The 19,940-nt window shown below is 53.0% G+C and overlaps 1 protein-coding gene across 15 annotated transcripts in view; it reads left to right on the top strand.

Moving 5' to 3' along the window:
* The window catches only part of NFIA (nuclear factor I A), a 361,042-nt gene that overhangs the window by 99,492 nt on the left and 241,610 nt on the right, over window positions 1–19,940 (top strand). For 8 of the 15 annotated variants that reach the window (XM_075424357.1, XM_075424356.1, XM_075424358.1 and 5 more), the window contains exon 2: window positions 9,900–10,431. In XM_075424357.1, the coding sequence (XP_075280472.1) occupies window positions 9,900–10,431 (532 nt within the window). Of the gene's footprint in view, window positions 1–3,887; window positions 4,251–9,899; window positions 10,432–19,940 lie in introns of those variants that run through there. The other 7 variants (XM_075424361.1, XM_075424369.1, XM_075424367.1 and 4 more) reach the window with 2 other exon arrangements.

The following is a 19,940-nucleotide window of genomic DNA, read 5'->3' as shown; positions in this document are numbered from 1 at the left end:
TTTCGGGGCGACGCGGCGTTGGCACGACCTTGCCAACGACCGACCGTTGCCGGTGTTTATTCGCAGGGTTTGGAGCCTTCAGATCGAGGAGGAAAACCCCGTTCTGCTCGGTTCTGTATGTACACGTGGAAGAATAAATCAGTCTCTTCCCCAGGGAGAGTCCTACAGACTCCTCTCGTGGTCGGTACCTTCGGACCATACAAATCTGACGAAGGATGGCAGGACCGGGTTGGGCACGGCACTGACCTACGGCCCCTCCACGGCATTTCTGCTGGGGGTCATAGCCAGCTCCGTAGCGCGTCGGTGGGATGACACGGAGACACCTGGGCATTGGTTTCCATCCACCGTGATGGCATTTGTATCTCTAAGTGGTTTTGCAGATGCGGGTCACAGCAGCGTGTGGCTCTGCAGACTGGATGGAAAGGGGGTCGGGATCGAGCCCCCAGTGATTTTGGGGGGCTTCTGGCCCTCGGTAAGGGGAAGCTCGGCCTGGGGCAGGCGAGCAGCCGCGGCGGCTCCCCCAAAGCCACGCTGAGCGCGGCCGAGGGCCCTGAAGAGCCCCGCGGTCAGGGTCAGGCCTGCGAGGATGGCTGCTGGGTGCTAACGGGCCGTCCCGCGTACAGACCGGCTATTGTCAGCGCTGATCCCCGTCCAGCCGACGGGCTATTCAGAGCCCTGCTCAAGCCTCTCCAAAATCCCAGCTTGTTCTACCCCGATGACAGCCATCCCTCCCATTCGGAGTTCTCTTTGTACGCTTGATAACATGGTGGAAATCCCTTATTATGCTTCTTTTAATAATGCTTTCACATGGCAAGGGGACATGATGTTTTAATTTATGCAGCGCACACATCATCCTTCGACAATTCGCTATGAGGAAGCCTCGCAACCTCAGCCCGCGCCGAGTAACAGAAGTTTATGCAAAACCAGTGGTTTTCCAACCTGTGGTCTCCAGACCGCTGGGAATCGGCGGGTTCCTTCGGAGGGGTCACCCGGAGGTAACCGAGAAAGCGGAGCCGCTGCCGGGAGGTTGAACCAGCGCAGGGCTCGGGCTCCCCAACTTGGAACCAAAAATCACTCGCCAAGTGGGTTTTTTTTTCCTTTCTTATTTCCTTTTTTTCCCCTCTCTCTGCTCTGTAAATACCTGCTCGAGCCGATCAAAAGGAGTAAATTCGGAGGGATAACCGTGCCGCTCGTTAAGTTATGGGTGAAGTTGTGTGTGTTCAAGTCTCACTTTCTTGTAAAAAAAATAGTAATTAACCTTCAAATCCACTTCCCACCCCCCCCCCCCCAAATTAATTTTGCAGTATTATCACGCATCTTGAGGCTTCCAGTTTTAGGAATACAATGCTGCCGCTGTTAATGAAGCGGGGATCCACGATCAAGGGGAGCCGAGAGCTACAGACAATTGTTTGTTTGCCTTTATTTCTCACGCCCTTTGAAGGTTTTGCTTTTATTTTTTCGCTTTTTTTTATGACGTGACTTTCGCAGCCTGTCCCCTCGGAGCTGTGAATAATAGGGTTATTCTGCAAAAAAAAAAAAATGGCCAAGGCTAGTTAAGAGACACACAAAGCCAGGAAATCCTTTCAGGGCTGAAATCAGGGCTATTTTCGGGGCGCCGTGTCAGCCGGGGGCTTTGCAGCTCGCCTCTGGCTGCAGGGAAAAGTTGTTCCCCCCCCCCCCATCGCTCCCGCACCCGCTCCCGCACCCCGGTGGGGTGTGCAGTGCTGGGGGGGGGAGGTCGTGCAGAAGCGGGGTGGGAGGGGGTGGTAGTGCCAGGTAAGTTTGCCGGAGGGGGGGGTAGGGGATGCCCGGGAGCCCCCCGGAGCCCTCCCCCCGGTGCGGGGCTGCTATGCGCGGCGGTTGCGGAAATTAGCGGGGGGAGGAGGAGGAGGAGGAGGAGGGGAAGGGGAGGAGGGAGGCGGGCTGCTGCCGAATCGCTCCGCAACTTCTGCAAAGTCCCGGGCGCCGCACACCCACCGGGAGCCACCGGGCAAATAAAAAAAGAAGGCCAAAAAAAAGCGAAAAAAAGCAAAAGGAAAAAAAAAAGCACCTAGCGGCAGGCGGCAATTGGCTGCGGCGTTTATTCCCTTCCGGGTTCCCAACGGCCGCAAGTTTATTTTAGCGATTAAATAATATCAAATATTCTATATAATATAACGCGACCCGCTCGGTGCCGCGCTTTTGCGGCTGGGCGGGGGCTGGGCGCGGAGGGAGCGCGGGCGCCCGCGCCGGGGCTGCCTGTTTGTTTTCTTCTTTTTTCCCTTTTTTCTTTGATTTTTCCCGGGGATTTGAGAAAACCGCTGAGCTTGACAGATTTTAACCCCCCCACTCCGCGGGGCCGCGCCTACGCGCGCACCCGCGGCTCCCGCGGCCGCGCACAAAGAAAGGCGGGGGGCGTGACGGACCGCGGCGGGGGCCAATCGTCGGGGCGGGGCGCCGTGACGTCACCGAGAGGCGGCCCAATCAGCGGCGGGGGTGGGTGTTGCGACGTTTGAACTCCCCCGGGGGGGGAGGGGCGCGCCTTTCCCCCTTCCCCCCCTCTTTTTTTTTTTTTTTTTAATTTTTTTTTTGCCTTTTCCGCCGAAGTTGGCGGCGCCCCGCGGAAACCTCCGAAAAAAAACCCCAAAAAACAAAACAAAAAAACACGCGGGGGGGGGGAAGGAAGAAAAAAAGCGCTTTTTAAAAAAAATATAAAATTTAAAAAATTTATTTATTTTTTAGAGCGCGCTCAGCGAAACGCTGAGTTGGGAGAGAAGAAGAACAACTTGCGCGCCCACCCGCTCCCTCCGCGTCATCCCCTCCTTATATATATATCTATCTATATATATTTTATTTTAATTTTTTTTTTTTTATTTTGAGGGGGGGTGTCCGCGGCTGCGGAGGGGCTGCGCTTGCCTAGAGGGCGCAACCGGCCGGTCCCGCGGCCAAAAGTCTCCCGAAGGGCGGCAAAAGTTACTTCAAGATAATGCTGCAAACCGCGAAAGGTTGGGAACGGTGCGGGGGGGGGGGGGGGGGGGGTTTGCGCGGGGGCGGAGGCCTCCGCCCCCGCGCAACTCCCCCCCCCCCGTTAAATAAGCTGCGAGGGGGGGATTTTTTCCCCTATAAATCGGATTTGGGGGGGGTTTCCCCTGTGTCCCCCCCCCCCGTGGCTCCCCCATACGGCTCCATCACTGTGAAACGCTATTCTCTAAGGGGGGGGGATATAAACCACGCAGGACCCCCCCCCACGAGCGGGCTTGGAGAGCGCCCAAACCCCAAACCCCAACGTTACCGGTGCCAGAACGACGCGCTCGAGAAGGGGGTGTTATTATTTTATGTATCTGTATATAATTTTAAGCACGTCGCTTTTAAGGAGGGGGTTTAGCAGTGCGGAGGGGGGTGTGAATTTATGCATCGCGGGGGTTAATAATAATAATTATTATTATTATGATTATTAAAGTGGAATAAGGACCCCTGAGCGCTTGGTTCCAGAATGACAAGTGCCGAAGGCAAAGTTGCGAAGGAGGGAATTTAGGGAGGCAGCGCCGCTCCCCCCCCCCCCAAACCGCATTCTCAGGCCGGGGGGGGGGGGAGGATGAGAAAACCCCAAAAAATATATATATTAAAAAAAATAAACCCCCAAACAACCCAGCAAAGTTGGCTGCGGCCGGCCGGCTCTCCGCGGCTGCGGGGCGGCGGGGGGGGGGGGGGGGGGGGGGGCGGACCGCAGCCCCCTCCCCGCCCCTCCCCGCCTCCCGCGGGCGGGCGCGGAGCGCTGAGGCGGGCGCGGAGCCGGTGGCCGCGGAGGGGCGCGGAAACGGGAGAAGCGGGGAGTTGGGGAGGGGAGGGAAAAGAAGCGGGGGGGGGGGGGGGTGGTGGTGTTGCGGGAGGGGGGGGGGGGGGAACGCGCAGCCGAGGGCGCGCTCGGGCGCGCGCTCTGTGCCTTTAACGGCGCGCGGGGCAGGCGATGCCGAGCGCGTAGTGCGGGAAAAGTCGAGGCGGGGTTAAAGTTCAGCTCATGGAGCGGCTCCGCGCTGGCTGCAGTTTGGCAGAGTTGGAAATGTGAAAGCAAGAAGCAGGCTCGGGGCTCCCCCTCCTCTCCTCTCTCTCTCTCTCTCTCTCTTTTTTTTCCCCTCCTCTCTCTCCCTCTCCCTCTCTCTCTCCCCCCCCACCCCCCCTTCTCTCTCTCTCTCCCTCTCTCCCCGCACACGCACACCTCCAAACCGCAGCCCCCCGCAGCAGTCATGTATTCTCCGCTCTGTCTCACCCAGGTAAGCGGCTGCCGGGGCGCGGCGGGGCCGGCGCTGCGGGGGGGGGGGTTGAGGGGGGGGGGGTTTGGGGCTGTGCGCGCCGGGGAAGGGGCACGAACGCAGCTCGCCGAAACTAACTTTGTTGCCTTTCCCTTGCACCCCCCCCTTCTTTCCCCGCACGGCCATTTGTGTCGGCACATGGCTAATGGCGCCTACTTATTAATGGTTTAATTAATAAGGGGAGGGGGGGGGCGCGGCGCGGTGCGGTGCTGCGGGACGGCCCCGCACGGCCCCGCCGTGCTTGGTCATCCGCGATCGATGCCGCGGCTCGGCTCGGCTCGGCTCGGCTCCCCCCGCACGGCCGCCGACCCCCGCCCGGGGCTGCGCGGGGGGGACCGGTCCCGCCGGCTCCGCGCTTCCCCCCCCCGGCTCCCCCCCAGCACCTGGGTGCGCTGCGGTCCCCCCCACCCCCCCCCGCGCACCCTACGCACCCGCAGAGCCAGACCCCGCCGCGGACCGGGGAGGTGGGGGGGACACACACGACACACGCACCCCACCCCCCCCCGCAAACTTGTCCCGCGCGTGTCGTCTGTCGCGTGTGTCCCGTGTGCCCCCCACTGCCCCCCGCCCCCAGGATCGGGCCCCCCGCGCGGGACTCGGCGCAACTTTTGCTGGCGGCGGGACGGGGCTGCGCGGGGAGGGGAGGGAAGGGGGGGTCGCCCCGCGGTGACCCGACCCCCCCCCCCCCCCCCCGGGGTTGCGCGGCCGCGGAGCGCAGCCCGGCCCCCCCCCCCCACCTCCCCCCCCCCTTTCCCCGCGCGCTGCTGCAGGACGCTAAATTACACACCTTCAATTAGCAGGATATAATGGTTTAACGAGGAAACGCTTTGTGGTGGACTCAAACCCCAGATTATTTCCTCCTGCAGGAGATTTTGACTACATTATTCTTATTAATTTAATTTGAATATTTTATTTTATTTATTTTATTATTTTTTCCCCCCCCCCCTCCTTCCGCTGAGAAAGCCTCCGCGGGCTCTTCCCGGCGACAAAAAGCCGAGGGAACGCGGGGCGAGAGGGGAGGCAGCCAAAGTTTCGTCCCCTTCCCTCGCCACAGTACGTGTGTGCCCCCCCCCCGAGTCCTTCCCCAGCCCCCCCCCCCTCCCCCAGATTTGGGGGTGCCTGGTGGGGAGAACCCACGCAGCCCCCCAACCGCACACTGGGTGCGAGGCGGGAGGGAAGCGGGAGCTGGGGTGGGGGGGGGGGGAGTTTGCGGGGTGCGACTCCGCGCTCCGCCCGGCCAAAGTTTCTCCAACTCTGCGAAATACCTGGGGGGTTCGGTGGGGGGGATGTTGTTTGGGTTTTTTTTATTATTTTTCTTTATTTTTTTTTCGGTCAGCTCTGCTTCTGCAGGCAGCGGGCTCGGCGCAGGGCAGCGGCGTTACCGCGTCGCGGGGCAGCCGCACGTGCGGCCGCTCGCGCTGTGCTAGGCCCCGCTGCGCCTCGAGGAGAGAGAAAATCAACCCACGGGCCGGGGGGTCCCTGTCCTGGCACCCGGGTCCAAACCTCCCCCCCCCCCTTTTTTTTTTTTAATTAATAAAAGAAAAAAAAGCCAGGCGCTGCTCAGTTGGGCAGATCTGGCGTTCTTGTTGCACGTTCGGAAAAGTAATGGGAGGATGAGAGGCCTCCTGGCAAACTCTTCCCTCCGAAGGATCGGTTCGGTGCCTCGGTCGTTTGCTGTAGGAAAAGGGGGCGATTGCAAGCCAGTTCCTATTTTTCATTTCGGGAGCTTTTATTGACTTGAGTTTTGGGACAGAGATTTTTTATTATTATTGTTATTATTATTTATTTCTCTTTTTTTTTTTTTTTTTTTAGTCTGAAGTTTTGGTTCAGATTTAAAGGGAAGCTCTCGAAAGTGGGTTAGGAAGGGAAAACAAGCAGAAATCCTCCTTCCGAGCGTCCTTCTCCCAGCACCGGGACTGAAATGGCACGGGCGTTTTCTGTCACCTCTCAGGAAAAATCCAAATGTCGTTGCGTTTCCAGATCTGCCGAAGAGCTAGGAAATAGTTGGGGGACACACGCGCATCTCCTAATAGATTTACAAGCAAACGGATTGTAAAAATACGAGCAGGGGTCGCCGTGGCTGGCTCCGTTTCAAACAGATCAGCAGAAATAGATTGTTTCAAGAGACTCCTTTGCAGTGTTACATTATTGCCGGCGCCTTTGGGCTGAGTTTCGGGGCTCTTTTGTTGTAGGTTCTGGTGGTTTGGGTTTTCTATTTTTTTTTTTTTTTTTTTTTTTTTTTTGTTCCCCCCCCCACCTTTCCGAAGAGCGGAGGAGGATTTCGGTAGGAGCGGTGCGGGACTGTGCGGCCCAGAATTCGAGGCGCTGCTTAGAAGCGGGCTGTCCTCGGGAGAGCTGGAGCCTCAAACTTTGGAGAGTGGTGCAATGAAATTAAAAAAAAATAATATAAAAAAAAAAAAACAGAACAAAAACCACAAAACAACTTTTTATTCTCGCTTTCTAGTGCCTTTGAGTTTTAGGTGACCCATCAGGCAGCGAGGGCGGGAAGCAAACGTCTTTATCAAATACTCTGAAAGTTTCCCTTAAAGCGAACTTGGGGAAAGGGAAAGATCGGCTCCTTTTCCACCACTGCCTGAAAATCTTGATATTTTGCAGCGAGCCTGCAGACCAGTCCGCACATCTGGTAGCACGCTGGCGTTGACCCATCTCCCAAACTTTTTTTTTTTGGAGGGGGGGTTATAATAACACTGAAATAAATAATTGTATTGTGCAGAAACTGCTCCCCCGCCCCCGTTCCTGTTTCCAGCCCGATTTTGTTTGATCAGTCCCGAGTGCTTTTATTTCCACCTCGCCGCCGAGATGGAAGCGGGGCGATTTTACGGAGCGGCGTGTTTACCAAGACAGTTTGAAAGTTGCTCTGTTTATGAGTCATTAACCTCTTCTCCTCGTACACCATTTTGAAAAGGCACGTCGGGGGCTGACAGGGACGTGCGCACCTCGCGCGCCGAGCAGCGGGGCTGCGCGTTTGCTTCAGCCACGCACCCTGACTTTACACCAAAAAGCACTTTTTTTTTTTTAACCTTCCCCATCTCCCTGTAGTATTTTAAAATGGGTTTTTTGTGGGGTTTTTTTTTGTTTTCGGGTGTTGTTTTTACCTCCCCTTTCAGGTTCACATGGTAGAAATCGGCTCTAGAGCAGGTTAAAGCGACTCTCTCTTGGACAGCATCCAGCGTCGAGCCAAAAAAAGTCCCGAGCACACGAGATCGGGCAGGACAAAGCGCCGCTGAAAGCAGGAAAAGTTGAAAGGTTTTGGGGTGCAGCAAGGCGCGCTTGGGAACTGGGAACCCCTGGCTCGCTGGCGGAGGCTCTGCTGCGCGGACCTTCGCAGATAAACTTCCACTTGACAAAAGGGCCTTTTTTCCTGCGCTCCCCGAGTGGGGAAGGACAGGAGGGCTCCGAAGGGAGGGTTTATGATTTTTAATAGCTTGTTAAGGACCTGTGGTTATTATATTTTTATTCTTTCCCCCCCCCCCCCCCCCCCGCTTCCCAGCCTCCCCCCCCCCCCCCCCGTGCGAGAGCTGTTTCTGGTGGGCGAGAGCAGCTCCATGTGCTGGGATTGTGCCTCCTCTCACTTTTTTTGAATCTGCCGACTGCAAACTCGCAGCAATCTTTTTTTTTTTTTTTTTCCCCCGGAAAAAAACTTTATTGAGATTTGAAACTTTTCCAGTGTGTGTGTGTGTGTGGGGGGGGAGAAAATAAAATTTAAAAAAAAATAAAAAAGGGAGATGTGCCAAGCGTTGTTGTGATTTGTTTCGTTTTACCTGCCTGTATTTGAACAGTCTCTTGCGATCGCTGCCGCGCCGCTGTGCTGGAGTGAGATATTGTGCCGGTTTTGGTAGTTTGCAACAATCTGTGTTTAAAATAAGAATAAACGCTGTGGTATTACCCGTAGGTTTGGGTATTTACCATTCAGGGGCCACTCGGAGTAAGTGCGATGGAAGCTTTTGCAAGTCAGCAGAAGGTCTTGAATTACAACAGGATTTTGCTGGGAGATATTTCTACTGTCGATTCCTCGATTTTTCCTATTTCTTGAAAAGAAAATGCAAGTTGAAATAAGGTGTCGAAGGGACGTGAGATGTCTGCTTTAATAACAACATTTGCACGGCCTGAAAGGATTTGGGTAGGAAACGCGCTCCGTGGGATAATTATTAAAAAAAAAAAAAAAAAAGTTAGTTAATCTGAAAAAATCCCCAGCGTTGCCTTGCAAGGGTGGGCAGCGGGTGGCTTTTGCCACGCTGGGGGGAAGCATTGCAGAAATTACTTTATTTTTCCCTCCTGGAGGGCCCAATCCTGCGAGGAGGAGGACCTGGGGCAGCGGGGAGGTCCCCAGCACGCTGTGCTGGATCGGGCCCGCGCAGGCTACGTGCGCTTGTATCCGCGGCCCGGAGTTGGGGCGTTCAGTTATTCAGACAAAAACAAAAAGCGCGGTCCCAGTATATTATAATATGTTTTGATCTCTCTGGCTGATTTATGTAGTGCTTTTTGAGGAGATATGTATATTTTTTTTTAATTTTTTTTAACAGAATCGGAGGGTCTTTCTTGCTTTTTTTTTTTTCTTTAATTGTCAGCATAATTTTAACCGTGGTTATTTTCGTGCCAAGGGAGAGGGGTGATCTTTAACTCATCGTTACACAAAGCCAGCAGTGTCTCTGGATGGCCCAACTAACTTTCCAAGTAGGGTGTTTCTTTTTAAATATAGGAAAACGCGACACAACGTATAAAGGAAAAAAAAATTAAGAATTCTTCGCGTATTCGCGCAAGTAGCCCTAAGGTTTTCTGTTACCGCGTTTTTCAATTTTCCCACTTTCTTTTTGTTTTCGAGAAAGGCTCGGAGTTTGGCTTGTCCTAATGTGCCCGAATATCAGAGCTTTCTCTTTATGACTAAATATAAACATAACTTTTTTTTTTTTTTTTAATAAATGGCAGGACTTGCTTTCTCTAGGATTTTAGTGTCCGTTAGTGTTGCGGACGCGGGATAAATCAGCGGCGTTGCTTTCCGCTCCCTTCAGCGTTTAGGAAACGGAGCGCAAACCGCCCTTCATTGTATTTGCACACGCGGCTATATTGGCGTTTGGCTATAGCGCCTGCCGCTATTTCCAAATAGATCTGAGGAAAAGTTTTACTATACTTTAGACTTCCCCACGCAAACATCGATTGGCATCCGAACGTTTAGGGTTTGCCAAATTGGCGGGCACGCGCTGGCTGCACCGCAAGCGGCGGGGTCAGGGAGAGAGCAACGGGAGATACGCGCTCCGCAAGTGGACGCGCGGCCGGGCTTGCAGCTGTTAACTCATTCTCCCCCTTTTTTATACATATATATATATATATTTTTTTAAATTTTTTTTTTATGAAGCGGTTCGGAGTTTGGGAAAGGGGGCCCATCGGCGTTGCACCGGTTGGAGTGGGACCCCGTGTCTGGGGGGTGGGCGCGGAGGTGTTGTGCGGGTGCGAGGCGAAGCGGGGTCGGGGTCCGCGTCCCGTAGAACGTGTAAGCACCCTCCTAATTCCCACCGTCCCGACCAGCCCCGCTTCTGGAGGCTTTCTGTTGATGGTTTCGGTGACACCGACCCTTCTCTGTAACTTTTTCAGGATGAATTTCATCCCTTCATCGAAGCACTTCTGCCTCACGTCCGAGCGTTTGCGTACACATGGTTCAACCTGCAAGCCCGAAAAAGAAAATACTTCAAAAAACATGAAAAACGCATGTCAAAAGAGGAAGAGAGAGCCGTGAAGGACGAACTGCTAAGTGAAAAACCCGAGGTAAAGCAAAAATGGGCATCCAGACTTCTGGCAAAGCTCCGGAAAGATATCAGGCCTGAATTTCGGGAGGATTTTGTTCTCACAGTCACAGGAAAAAAGCCTCCGTGTTGCGTTCTTTCCAATCCAGACCAGAAGGGCAAGATGAGAAGAATTGACTGCCTTCGCCAGGCAGATAAGGTCTGGAGGTTGGACCTTGTTATGGTGATTTTATTTAAAGGTATTCCGCTCGAAAGTACTGATGGCGAGCGCCTTGTAAAGTCCCCACAGTGCTCTAACCCCGGGCTGTGCGTACAGCCCCACCATATAGGAGTTTCTGTTAAGGAACTCGATTTATATTTGGCATACTTTGTGCACGCAGCAGGTAAGTGCCTTTCTATACCACCTTCTCCAACTTTTCGGTTTATCTCGGTGCCGGGTGCCGTGCCCGGGCAGCGGCTGCATGAGCCGGGGAGGGAGTGGGGGACGCCGAGGGGAGTGCCAAAACTCTCCCTCTTTTTTTTTTTTTAATTTTGTTTTCTTTTCTTTTTTTTTTTTAATGGGCTTTTAAGGTGCAGCCGTGTAAATGCGGCTCTCGGTTTCCCAGGGTTAACGGCGTTTCGGGCATCCTTCACAGGTGTTATCCCAAATGTTGTCCTAGGAGGGACTGCAGCCGGACACGGCTTCCTTCATCCTGATTTTGGGGGAAAGCAGATAGATTTTAATTAAAAAAAAAAAAAAAAAAAAGTTTGTATGTGTTATGCACAAAGTAGTCTGAGAGGGCTAGAGGTGCTGGAGGCCCGTGGGTCCAGAGCACCAGGTATCCTCACCCCACGAGGATGGGATGGGGAGTGTGAATCCCGCAGGACGGGGCTCGGGGGGAAAGGAGAAGACAGCCCCTTGACAGCAACCCCCCCCCTAAATATCACAGTTTACACACCTAGAAGCTTATTGTGCTTATGGGGGGGGCGAGATGTGTTTTTGCCTGTGATGAAAACGAAAATCTTGGCATCTCCGGCTCCGGCGCGCCCGCGGCGTGACTCGCTGCGCTCGGAGGATGGGCAGTAGGTTGGCTGGATAAAATAATAGGCTATTGTTGTTCTCCTGAGTGATTATATGGCAGAAAAATGCGCGCCTGTGAAGTGCTAGGCCCCGGTTTTCACGCGCAGCCTGCACGGGTCCCGCTGGGTTTCAGCCTGACTCGCAAGTGGAGGGGCTGGGAAAAAGGAGCGGGAGGGGAGAGGAGTCGTGTTTGTAGAAACGGAGCGCACTGCAGCGGCGAGAGCCCTCGTTCCCAACGCCACCGTCTCCCGGAGGGGCTCGCGGAAAGTTTCGGCTATGCCAAAAGTTTTTCCGCGCTGGGTCGCGGCGGTGGTTGTTGCGATAGGCGGCGTCGCCGCTGTGATTTTACGGGTACCGGTCCCCGTTCGGAGATAACTTTCGAGTATCCTCACGGTATTTCCTCCAGATAAGCTGCGAAATTTACTTTGCACTTCTGCGCGATGCAGTAAATCATGTCGCACGTTTGTGGCGAAGAGGAGGTAGGCAAATATTGTGGAAAACGATTTATTTACTCTGCGATTTATTATGGGGCATGGCGAAGGAAGGATTACCAGTCAATGGCTAACCAGAGGGAGACTGGGGCCGGGGGATTGCAGGTCCCCTCCCATCACCGGCCCCGAGGAGAGCAGGGGCTCGCATCCCTTTTTTTCCTGCCTCAGTTTCCTCCTCCGTACCTCGGAGCAGGGTGATGCACTCAAACTGCTTCAATAGCCGTGGCTGAAAACTGCGATGTAGTGATACATGGCACGCAGGGTTTTGTTATTCAGATTTATATATAGTGTGGTGCCGGTAAATAGTGGTCCGTGTTGCGTTTCCTAAACGAAAAGCAGCCTTCTGCACAGTGCAAAAGTTGTTAATAGAAACCAACAGCCTTGGTTTAACCTGCGTGTAGGGTCACAGAAAGGTGGGATGGGGAGAAAAAGGCCAAACCCGGGGGTGCAAGTACTCCAGGGAGCTTGAAGGGATCCTCTCCCTGCTCTAACGGCCAGGCAATGGATGTTGTAAAAGTTCAATATTGTGATCAGGGATATAGCATCTTATCAACACGCCGTTGGCAAACAGCAGCCTTGATAGCGAACTTCTTATTTATTTCTGCCGTCCTCGTCAACAGGCAGCAACTGCGCTAATTGTTCTGCGGAGTAGACACTTGCCGCGGAAACTTAGCGTGAGGCTTAGGCTCGGGTTTTTGGGGTCAGATCGGTGGGTTTGTGTAGGCAGGAACGCGCCGGTGTAGCCCGCGCGGGTTCGCGTTGTTTGCTGGTCGCGCGCGTCGCATTGTGCTCCCGATGCGGTAGCGTGCGCTGGCGTATTCCCTGCTAAACCGCACCGTGGAGGGAGGGGGACCAGGTGATGTTTAGGAGGTGGCACAGCATGGTCGCCGCCTGTATCGCTTCATGGAGGTGTACCGAAAGCCTCGCATATAGGCTACCTTTTTTTTCTTTTTTTTTCCTCCCTTTTTTCCCCCCCTCCGATGTATCCCGGCAGTCTTTGTTACACCTGAACATTGGCCAAGTTGACAGCCATTGGTTCCCGCAGACCCGCAGTAATGGCAGCTTCTGCCGGGTGCGCAACAGGAAAATTACAAAAGAAGAAAAATATTAAGGGTCCTTTGTCTCAAACTCCATCCGACCTCGCTCCCCAAATGTCCGGACCGCTTATTTACGAGGAGCAAGTCACCAGCGCGAACGTTAGGTAGGCTGGTCAACTTACAGATAGCGGATTTGACAAGCATCTGCTATAGCACAGAAGATTTGTAAACACGAAACAATGTTTTTACCTCCTTAAAAGTTTTGAGAAGTTGCCAGTATTGGCAGGAGGCACAGACTCCGAAACGTGCTTGAAGATACGTGCCAAAACCATTGTGACCTTTTCACCCATAGTGCTCGCTTCTCTTTTTCTTGGGTTTTTTTTTTTTCCTCCACTCTTCGTCTTCTTTTTTATTTGGGGGGGGCAGTATTCTCTTCCAAAATGCCCTTATTCAAGATGGCTTCGGCAGCGAGATGTCCCTCTCCTTTTAAACACGCACAATAATTATTGCTTAGAATCCACGCTTTTTCTGCAGTGGGCACTATCATCTGTAAGGGAACACATGTGCGCAGATTTCAATAGTGCTTCTTACAAAGCTACTGAAATCAATTATTCTCTTTAAGAACTGGCTAGGAAGAGAAAACAAAAATATGCAAATAGGCAAACTACGTGTCATTTTTGTTTTTTAACACCAAAAAAAAAAAAAAAAGAAAATAAAAAAAAAAAAAAGGAAAGGAAGAATGGTGTCTTGTGAATGAGAGGTTGACCAAAAAATGTATTGAAATCTCGAGTCTTGCTCTCAGTTTGCAGTTTCTAATCTGCTTAACTAAAAGCAGGCGGCATTTTCATACCCTGAACTTGGGTTGGCTTTTTAGTTTTCACTTATGCTGCTCTCGTATCAAATGACGAGTTGGAAACCATTGTGGCAAACCATTTTCTTTGTGGGAGTCAAACAGTAAAGCTAATTTATGACCGGCCCTTTACCAGATGATCTGTATCAGAATCTACAATATACTAGGCACGTGGCAAGGTCACAATTTAAGTTGTTAAGGTCACAACCTTAGCCACCAGGCATTTGACCTTTTAGATAAAGTTAACCTTTGTTCATTAGTAGGCACTCAACCGAGAACTTTCTGGAGTTTTTTACTGCTTTGGAGTTCCCTCTGCTAATGTGATCAGATTGGAGAACAGAGTCGCAATGGAAGTAGTTAAATTTTGCGAGAGGTCAGCGTTTTTAGAGGCTTCTCCAGTGGACGAAGCTGGGTGGCAGGCCAGGAGGCGATGCTGCGACGCCCGATTTGTTTTTTTGGAAGGCCATCGTTACACGCGTCGGGCGAGAATTAAGCTAGCGAGGTATTTGTGGCAGAGAAAATCTTTTAATCTTGCAGAGGGACATCTGAAAATCCAAAATTTAAGAAAAATCTGGAGACAGGGTTTTGTTTACACGAGCTCATTTTGCTGTTTGTGTTTAGAATAGAGGCCAGCGCACACGCACCAAGTCAGCCTTATTTCTGCGACTGTGAAAATTTATTTAGTGACTAAATATGCTCTGTGGCTAATTGCCTGGGTGATGGTATAGAGAACGTGACCTTGAACTTTCAGCAGACCCATTTGACCTTCCCATCGGCAGATTTGAAACGTTCCTACTTGGACCAGCGCAGAGAGGCATCGATGGGAATAACCCAAAGACTGGTTAATGCAGAAAGCGGCTGCCGATAGCCAAAAATACCCGTGGAGGTATCGGGGGGGGGTCTGAAAGGTACAGAAAGCTTTGCGCCGTAATCTTTGAGTACAACTGGTATTGATTGTTGCTGCGTTAATCCCGTTAGCAGCCGCAGCCGGTTCGGCATGCTGCGGGGCGGCGAGCGGTGTCCTGACGCTACCGCGCAGCAGCCAGAGCCGTCGCAGCGTCCCGAACCAGTAGCTGCTTTGCAAAAGTGGAGCCTTCGCCGGTGGAAACTATTGCTGGCTCCTATAGAAACACACACCGTATTGTTTACTTAATTATGCCGTCGCGAAGGCTCGTTTTTAATTATTTAGCTGACTTTCGCGCTTTGCTGTGATACCACATTTATTATTTAATTTGAAATCAAAAGGGCTGCGCTGCTGTTAGTTTTTTTTTTTTTTGATGCATTTTACTTTTGTTTTGGCTACGTTATTGTCATTCCATCGTACAGTAATCCAGATAGCCGTGATATGCAGATTGGCCAGATGGTCATGTTAACAGATTGAGAACCCACTTCCCACTGCTAAAGAGCAGGTGTAAGATCAGTGGGCTTTTTTTTTTTTTTTTTTCCTCCCCCCCCTCCTTTCCTCCCAAGTTTCAACCGAAATGCTCTTTAGACAGCTCATGATGGTAGTTAAAAAGGGGCACGTTTCAAATGGTGTTTGTTCTGTGGAGATAATGTGTAATATAGATGTCATTTTTACATGTATCGGAAGACTTTTAAAGCATCCGTGCCGTTCCCTCCGTATAGAAGGCTTTGGAAAACCTACTGCCAGCCCGTGGCTGTTCCGGCGTACATCCGGAACGGTCCTCGAAGTTTTTGTTTGCGGTGTTCATAGTCCCCGGGCATTTCTACGGACAGATTACTTGTACCAAAAAATGCTCAGCCGGCTCTGCAGCAGGTATTTCACACACTTTCCCGTACAGGGCTCCCCGCACACACCCAGGGGAACTTGAGCAGTTCAATGTTCAGCTGAGATTTTAATGTCTGGGGGCTCGTAGGGGCTTTTTTTTTGCTCTCCCTTAATTTTTGCCACGGTGAGACATCTGTAGTTGTAAAGAAAAAAGTGAAATGAAGACATCTCACGGCGTTTCTGCCCTCCAGGAATACCAGGAGATTTCGCATTGCTTAAGCCTTGCAAGAAGTGCCCCTAGGAAGACAGTGGTGGGAGCCCGGGTGTGGATCTCGGTCAGGAGAAGCGGGGAGGTGACAGCAGCAGCTCCCCGACACCCCCAAATTTCATGCCCCCACCGATCACGGGCGTGCACGAAACGCGCCGGTCCGTGCGCCCCGCGTGGGGCAGAAAGAGATCTCCATCCATCGATGCCCTCGGCTGCGGGGAGCGGGACCGCCCGCCCGCTGCAGCCGCGAGCAGGGCGGTAGCTGACAGAAGCAGGATTTAGGTGGGACAACTGTTGTCCCCGCGCAGCTGTAACTGAGCCGGTGAGTATCCGTGAGAATTCGGATACTAACTGGTGCGGCACTTGGGACGGTCTTGCTCTATCACGAACCCCTGGCAGGCGTTCAGTCATGTGGTTTAGCTTTCGCCGTTCTCCAACAACAACAACAACAACAGCAACGACAAATAAACACGGGATAAAGACGCGTTTCGTATGCCCGGGATGTTTTCCAGGTGATGGGTTCGGCCGATATAGGGGCACGTTATTCCATACCCCCTGCCCCGGCGGGCTGCGAGGCGTGGAAGCGGGAGCAGCCTTGGAGTGGTAAGAAAGTTGCCCGACGCTGCTGGCTTGTCTACAAGCGGCTGCACTTTTATATTTCCCTTCTTTTCCACCCAATGATGAATAGCATTAATTTAGATCTATTTAAGGCGAGTGTGGGAGAAACCACAATCTTTGTTGTGGTCACTGCTGTACACAGCGGGGCTGAATGTTTCTCTTGGTTGAGGCCTCAAAGCTGAATCTGGAGAACCCAAAACATCATGTCAGCTTTTCAAACCCTTCAAAGAGACAGTGGAATCCTAATTGTTCGTAAAACCCGCTATTTATTATTACAGTTATGTATTTTCTCCCCATTCGGATGTGAAGGAAAGGGCATCCCTCGCTTGCCGTGCCTTGAGCTTTTTCACAGCTCCTCCTCCTCCTCCTCCCCTCGATGCTTCGGGTTCAGGCACGGGCTGAAGCTTTCGCGCCCAGCGCACGTACCCCAGCCCGCTGCTCCGTAAACCCTCAATCCCTCCCCAAAAGCCCGCGCTTTGCCACACTGCGTCCCAGGGTTGGACCCTCCGGGAGCTTGGGGGTTGTCCCCGGTGGGGTGGCTTTTGGGACATCCTCCCCGGGAGCCGTGGGTCCAGCTCTGCCCCCGCTCCATTCCGCGCAGGCGAGGGCTGGCGCTGCTGATTAAATTACAGGCTGTAAATTCAGGGCAAATTATTTTAGCCTCCCCACAGCAGCCGACCCTGAACGTTTCCTTACGACCGGGAGGGTGCTCGGTAGATAAGAGTTGTCGGTGGAGTAAAATTCATTTCAAGCGTGTTGGTTTTTTTCTGTTCACGTGATGCTCCTCGTTCATTTAATCTCTGGTTATTGTTAATTATCACCTGCGTTACGGTAGCCACCAAAAAGCCCGGCTGGGATCAGCACGTGGGTCACGGTGGCCGTGATGCGTGGGGCAGCTTTATCCCGGGAAGCAGCTCGGGAGGTTGCAGCGTTTGATGCCCAACTGCAAGGGCAGCGCCCTGGCTGGTCCCCTCATCGCAGGGCAGTTCAGTTTGAAGGGATAACAGTGTCTTCATCTATTTTTTCGGCAGCGTTTCTAGCTAGCGTTGCTCCGCGCGGCATCCTCGCGGCTCGGCACACAGGAGAACGTGGCCCCCGTGAAGCGGGTGGGTTGGGGCTGGGTTTGCAGCCGCTGCCCGTAAAGCGGCCGAGGGCCTCCATTTTGTGCGCCAGACCGGCGCGCGAGTGCGAAATGGAGAGCGGCGCGGTGGAGTTTCGCCCACAGCGAAGCGCGTAGGCGTGCGCTGCCCACCGTCCCTGCACCATCGAGGTGCACGCAGCCCCGCGGCGAGGCTCCGGAGGGGATATCCTGGGCTTGTACACCCATAGGTTCCTCCTAGCGGGGTCTCGGTCTCTTCTCCGGGTCCTGCATATCCAGCCTCCCAATCCAAGTGCCATCCCGGTGTCGCGGCAAGCCAGCGCGTTGGCTCTCCGGCCGGTGCGAAGGGCCCCGGGGAGTCGTTCCTCCTCCCCTGCGAGCTTCGGTACGGCTCAGGGCAGTTAGATTGGCGAGATAAAATCACGCCGGGTGTAATGGCACGCTATTCTGAAAGTTTCCCGGACTTTATTGTTCATAACTTGGACCTGAGTCGGGTTATTTACACATGAGGATTAAAAAGCTGCAAACAACTGTGTGATTTTTAGGGACTGAAAGCAATTAGCATATGTGGGTAGGAGGATACGCTGCGTGTCTGCGTTCCTTTAAGATATAAATCACAGTTATTTAATTACGTTTTGAGAGGGCAGGTTTAAGGATATACTGCAAAATGCATTACCTATTATACCAACACGATAATCTTATTAACCTTGCTTTCTACTTTTTAATTTTATTGTGCACCCTGTACAACTCTTACGATATCAGAAATAATTACGTGGAGAATACATGATGTCAGAGGTCCGGTGTGACATTTATCTTCCCGAGTGAGGAGACGGCTCTCCCGTGCACTGCCTAGCAGCCTGGGAGGCATCGGGCAGGTCCGCGCCGCGGAAAGGAGGCGAAGATGGGTGTCGTCGGGTGCTATTTAACATATATCAGCATGTGCTTGCAGGGTGGTGGTGTAGCCGAGGGCCGGCTTGACCAAACTTGATGCATTTCAGCGTCCGTGGGCCTCCTGTGGCAGAAAGGCTGAACGTTTGGCTTGCATGTGCTATACAACTGCCGTAGGTGAGCCAGTATTTCAGGGTGGCTCCGTGCATCCAGTCCCCATTCCAGCTGGATCTCCTCTTCCACCCCGCGTTCTCCATCCCATGCCTTCTCAGGGCAGCGCTCGCTTGCTCTCTTTTTTTTTATTTCTTCATCCCTCTCTCCTGATGTTTGAGATGTGTTGATATTTCCCCTTGTATTTTGTGAGGGAATGGGTGAGGGTGATGGGTGAGGGGAAACAAATGCCATAATAATATCCCTTTTCAGAAGAATATAGTTTAATTTTGTGTGTGCGTGCAGCAGCTGCCATTGGCAAGCTGTCGTCTTTGTTGCCATGGGCTCTTTTTTTTTTCCTCCTGCATGCGTGCCAGGACATGATTGGATGTTTCAGCGTGTTCATGGTTTGGGGTGAGATCTATCGGTAGTGAAGCACAAAATGGTCCTGGGGTTGGTGGGTGTCCAAGGCAGGGTTCTCTGGCCAGGTGAGCTGGTTGTGCTGGAGAGGGTCGTGCGAGCGTGGTACCAGGCGGCTCTTTGGTCGATGAGCTGAAACCCGCTGGTGATCTGGATTTTTTGATGATGTAAAAAGGTCGTTTAGAAACATCACGGGAGGGTGTGTCACCACGGTCTCCTCCAGCGGGAAGCCCCCGGTGCTTCCTAGGGAGAACCGGTCGGTGGGTTTCTCCTGCCCATCTCGCTCAGCTGGTGCACGCACCCCGTGGGAGGTCATGCCCATCCCCGGCTCTCGCTGATGCCATGGGGAGCTGGACAATGGCACCCGCTGAGTTTGTGCTACCAGAGACCTCGACCAGTCATACACGGGCTACGGGCAGGGCTTGTGGTGCATGCGGGGATGGAGCACACCTTCCATGGGACGTAAAGCTAACACAGCATCACCCGCGAGAGCTGCAGGTGACAGCAAACCCTCCGGACCTGCCACCGTGGCACTTCGCCCTGGCCACAGAGGTGTAGCTCCTGCTTTTCCTGCTCCTTGGTTGCACCAGTTTGTCATATTCATAATATGCTCGTAGCATCAGTGTCTAAACCCACTCTGCGCCATCCTCTGTGCTGCAGATCTCCCCTCTCATCCCCGCTGCCGTTGCCCCACGTGAAGTACGGTTGGACTCGATGGTCCTAAAGGTCTTTTCCAACCTAAACGGTTCGATGATTGGAAGTAATGCGCGCTGGGAGAGCAGGAGGGCTCTTCAGCCCGGGAAACCCACCGCGTGGCTGCAGGGATCATCGCTAGGTGCACAACACCTCTGCAGAAGATTTCCTCTACAACCTGCTGTAGGTGACCCTGCTTCGGCAGGGGGGTTGGACTAGATGACCCACAGGGGTCCCTTCCAACCCCTACCATTCTGTGATTCTGTGGTTCCTCTCCGTACAGCCCTCCTGGGCTCGGACTGGTCCTTAATGGGAGCACGCGGCGAGGGGAAAGTTTGCAGGGCGAGCGCAGGCGCCGTGCGCAGTCTGCTGAAGGCTTCGGGAGGGAGAAAGGATGAAGAAATAAATGGAAAGTGTCGCGGCAGCCTCTTTCATGTTGTATTTCTCCGCGCCTACAGATTCGGTCTTGTGTGTGAGGGACAGATAATGAGCTGCGTGAGCTTCGTAACAAACATCGCGTCTGGTTAAATTACTGTTTCTGTGTTTAAAGCCAATACGTGTGTTACAAAATACCTTGTAAAGCGCTGAA

This window comes from Opisthocomus hoazin, chromosome 6 (genome assembly GCF_030867145.1).
Source record: "Opisthocomus hoazin isolate bOpiHoa1 chromosome 6, bOpiHoa1.hap1, whole genome shotgun sequence".
NCBI classification, from domain to species: Eukaryota; Metazoa; Chordata; class Aves; order Opisthocomiformes; family Opisthocomidae; genus Opisthocomus; species Opisthocomus hoazin.
Note: the sequence above shows the minus strand (reverse complement) of the source record. Positions and strands in the feature narration are given on the sequence as shown.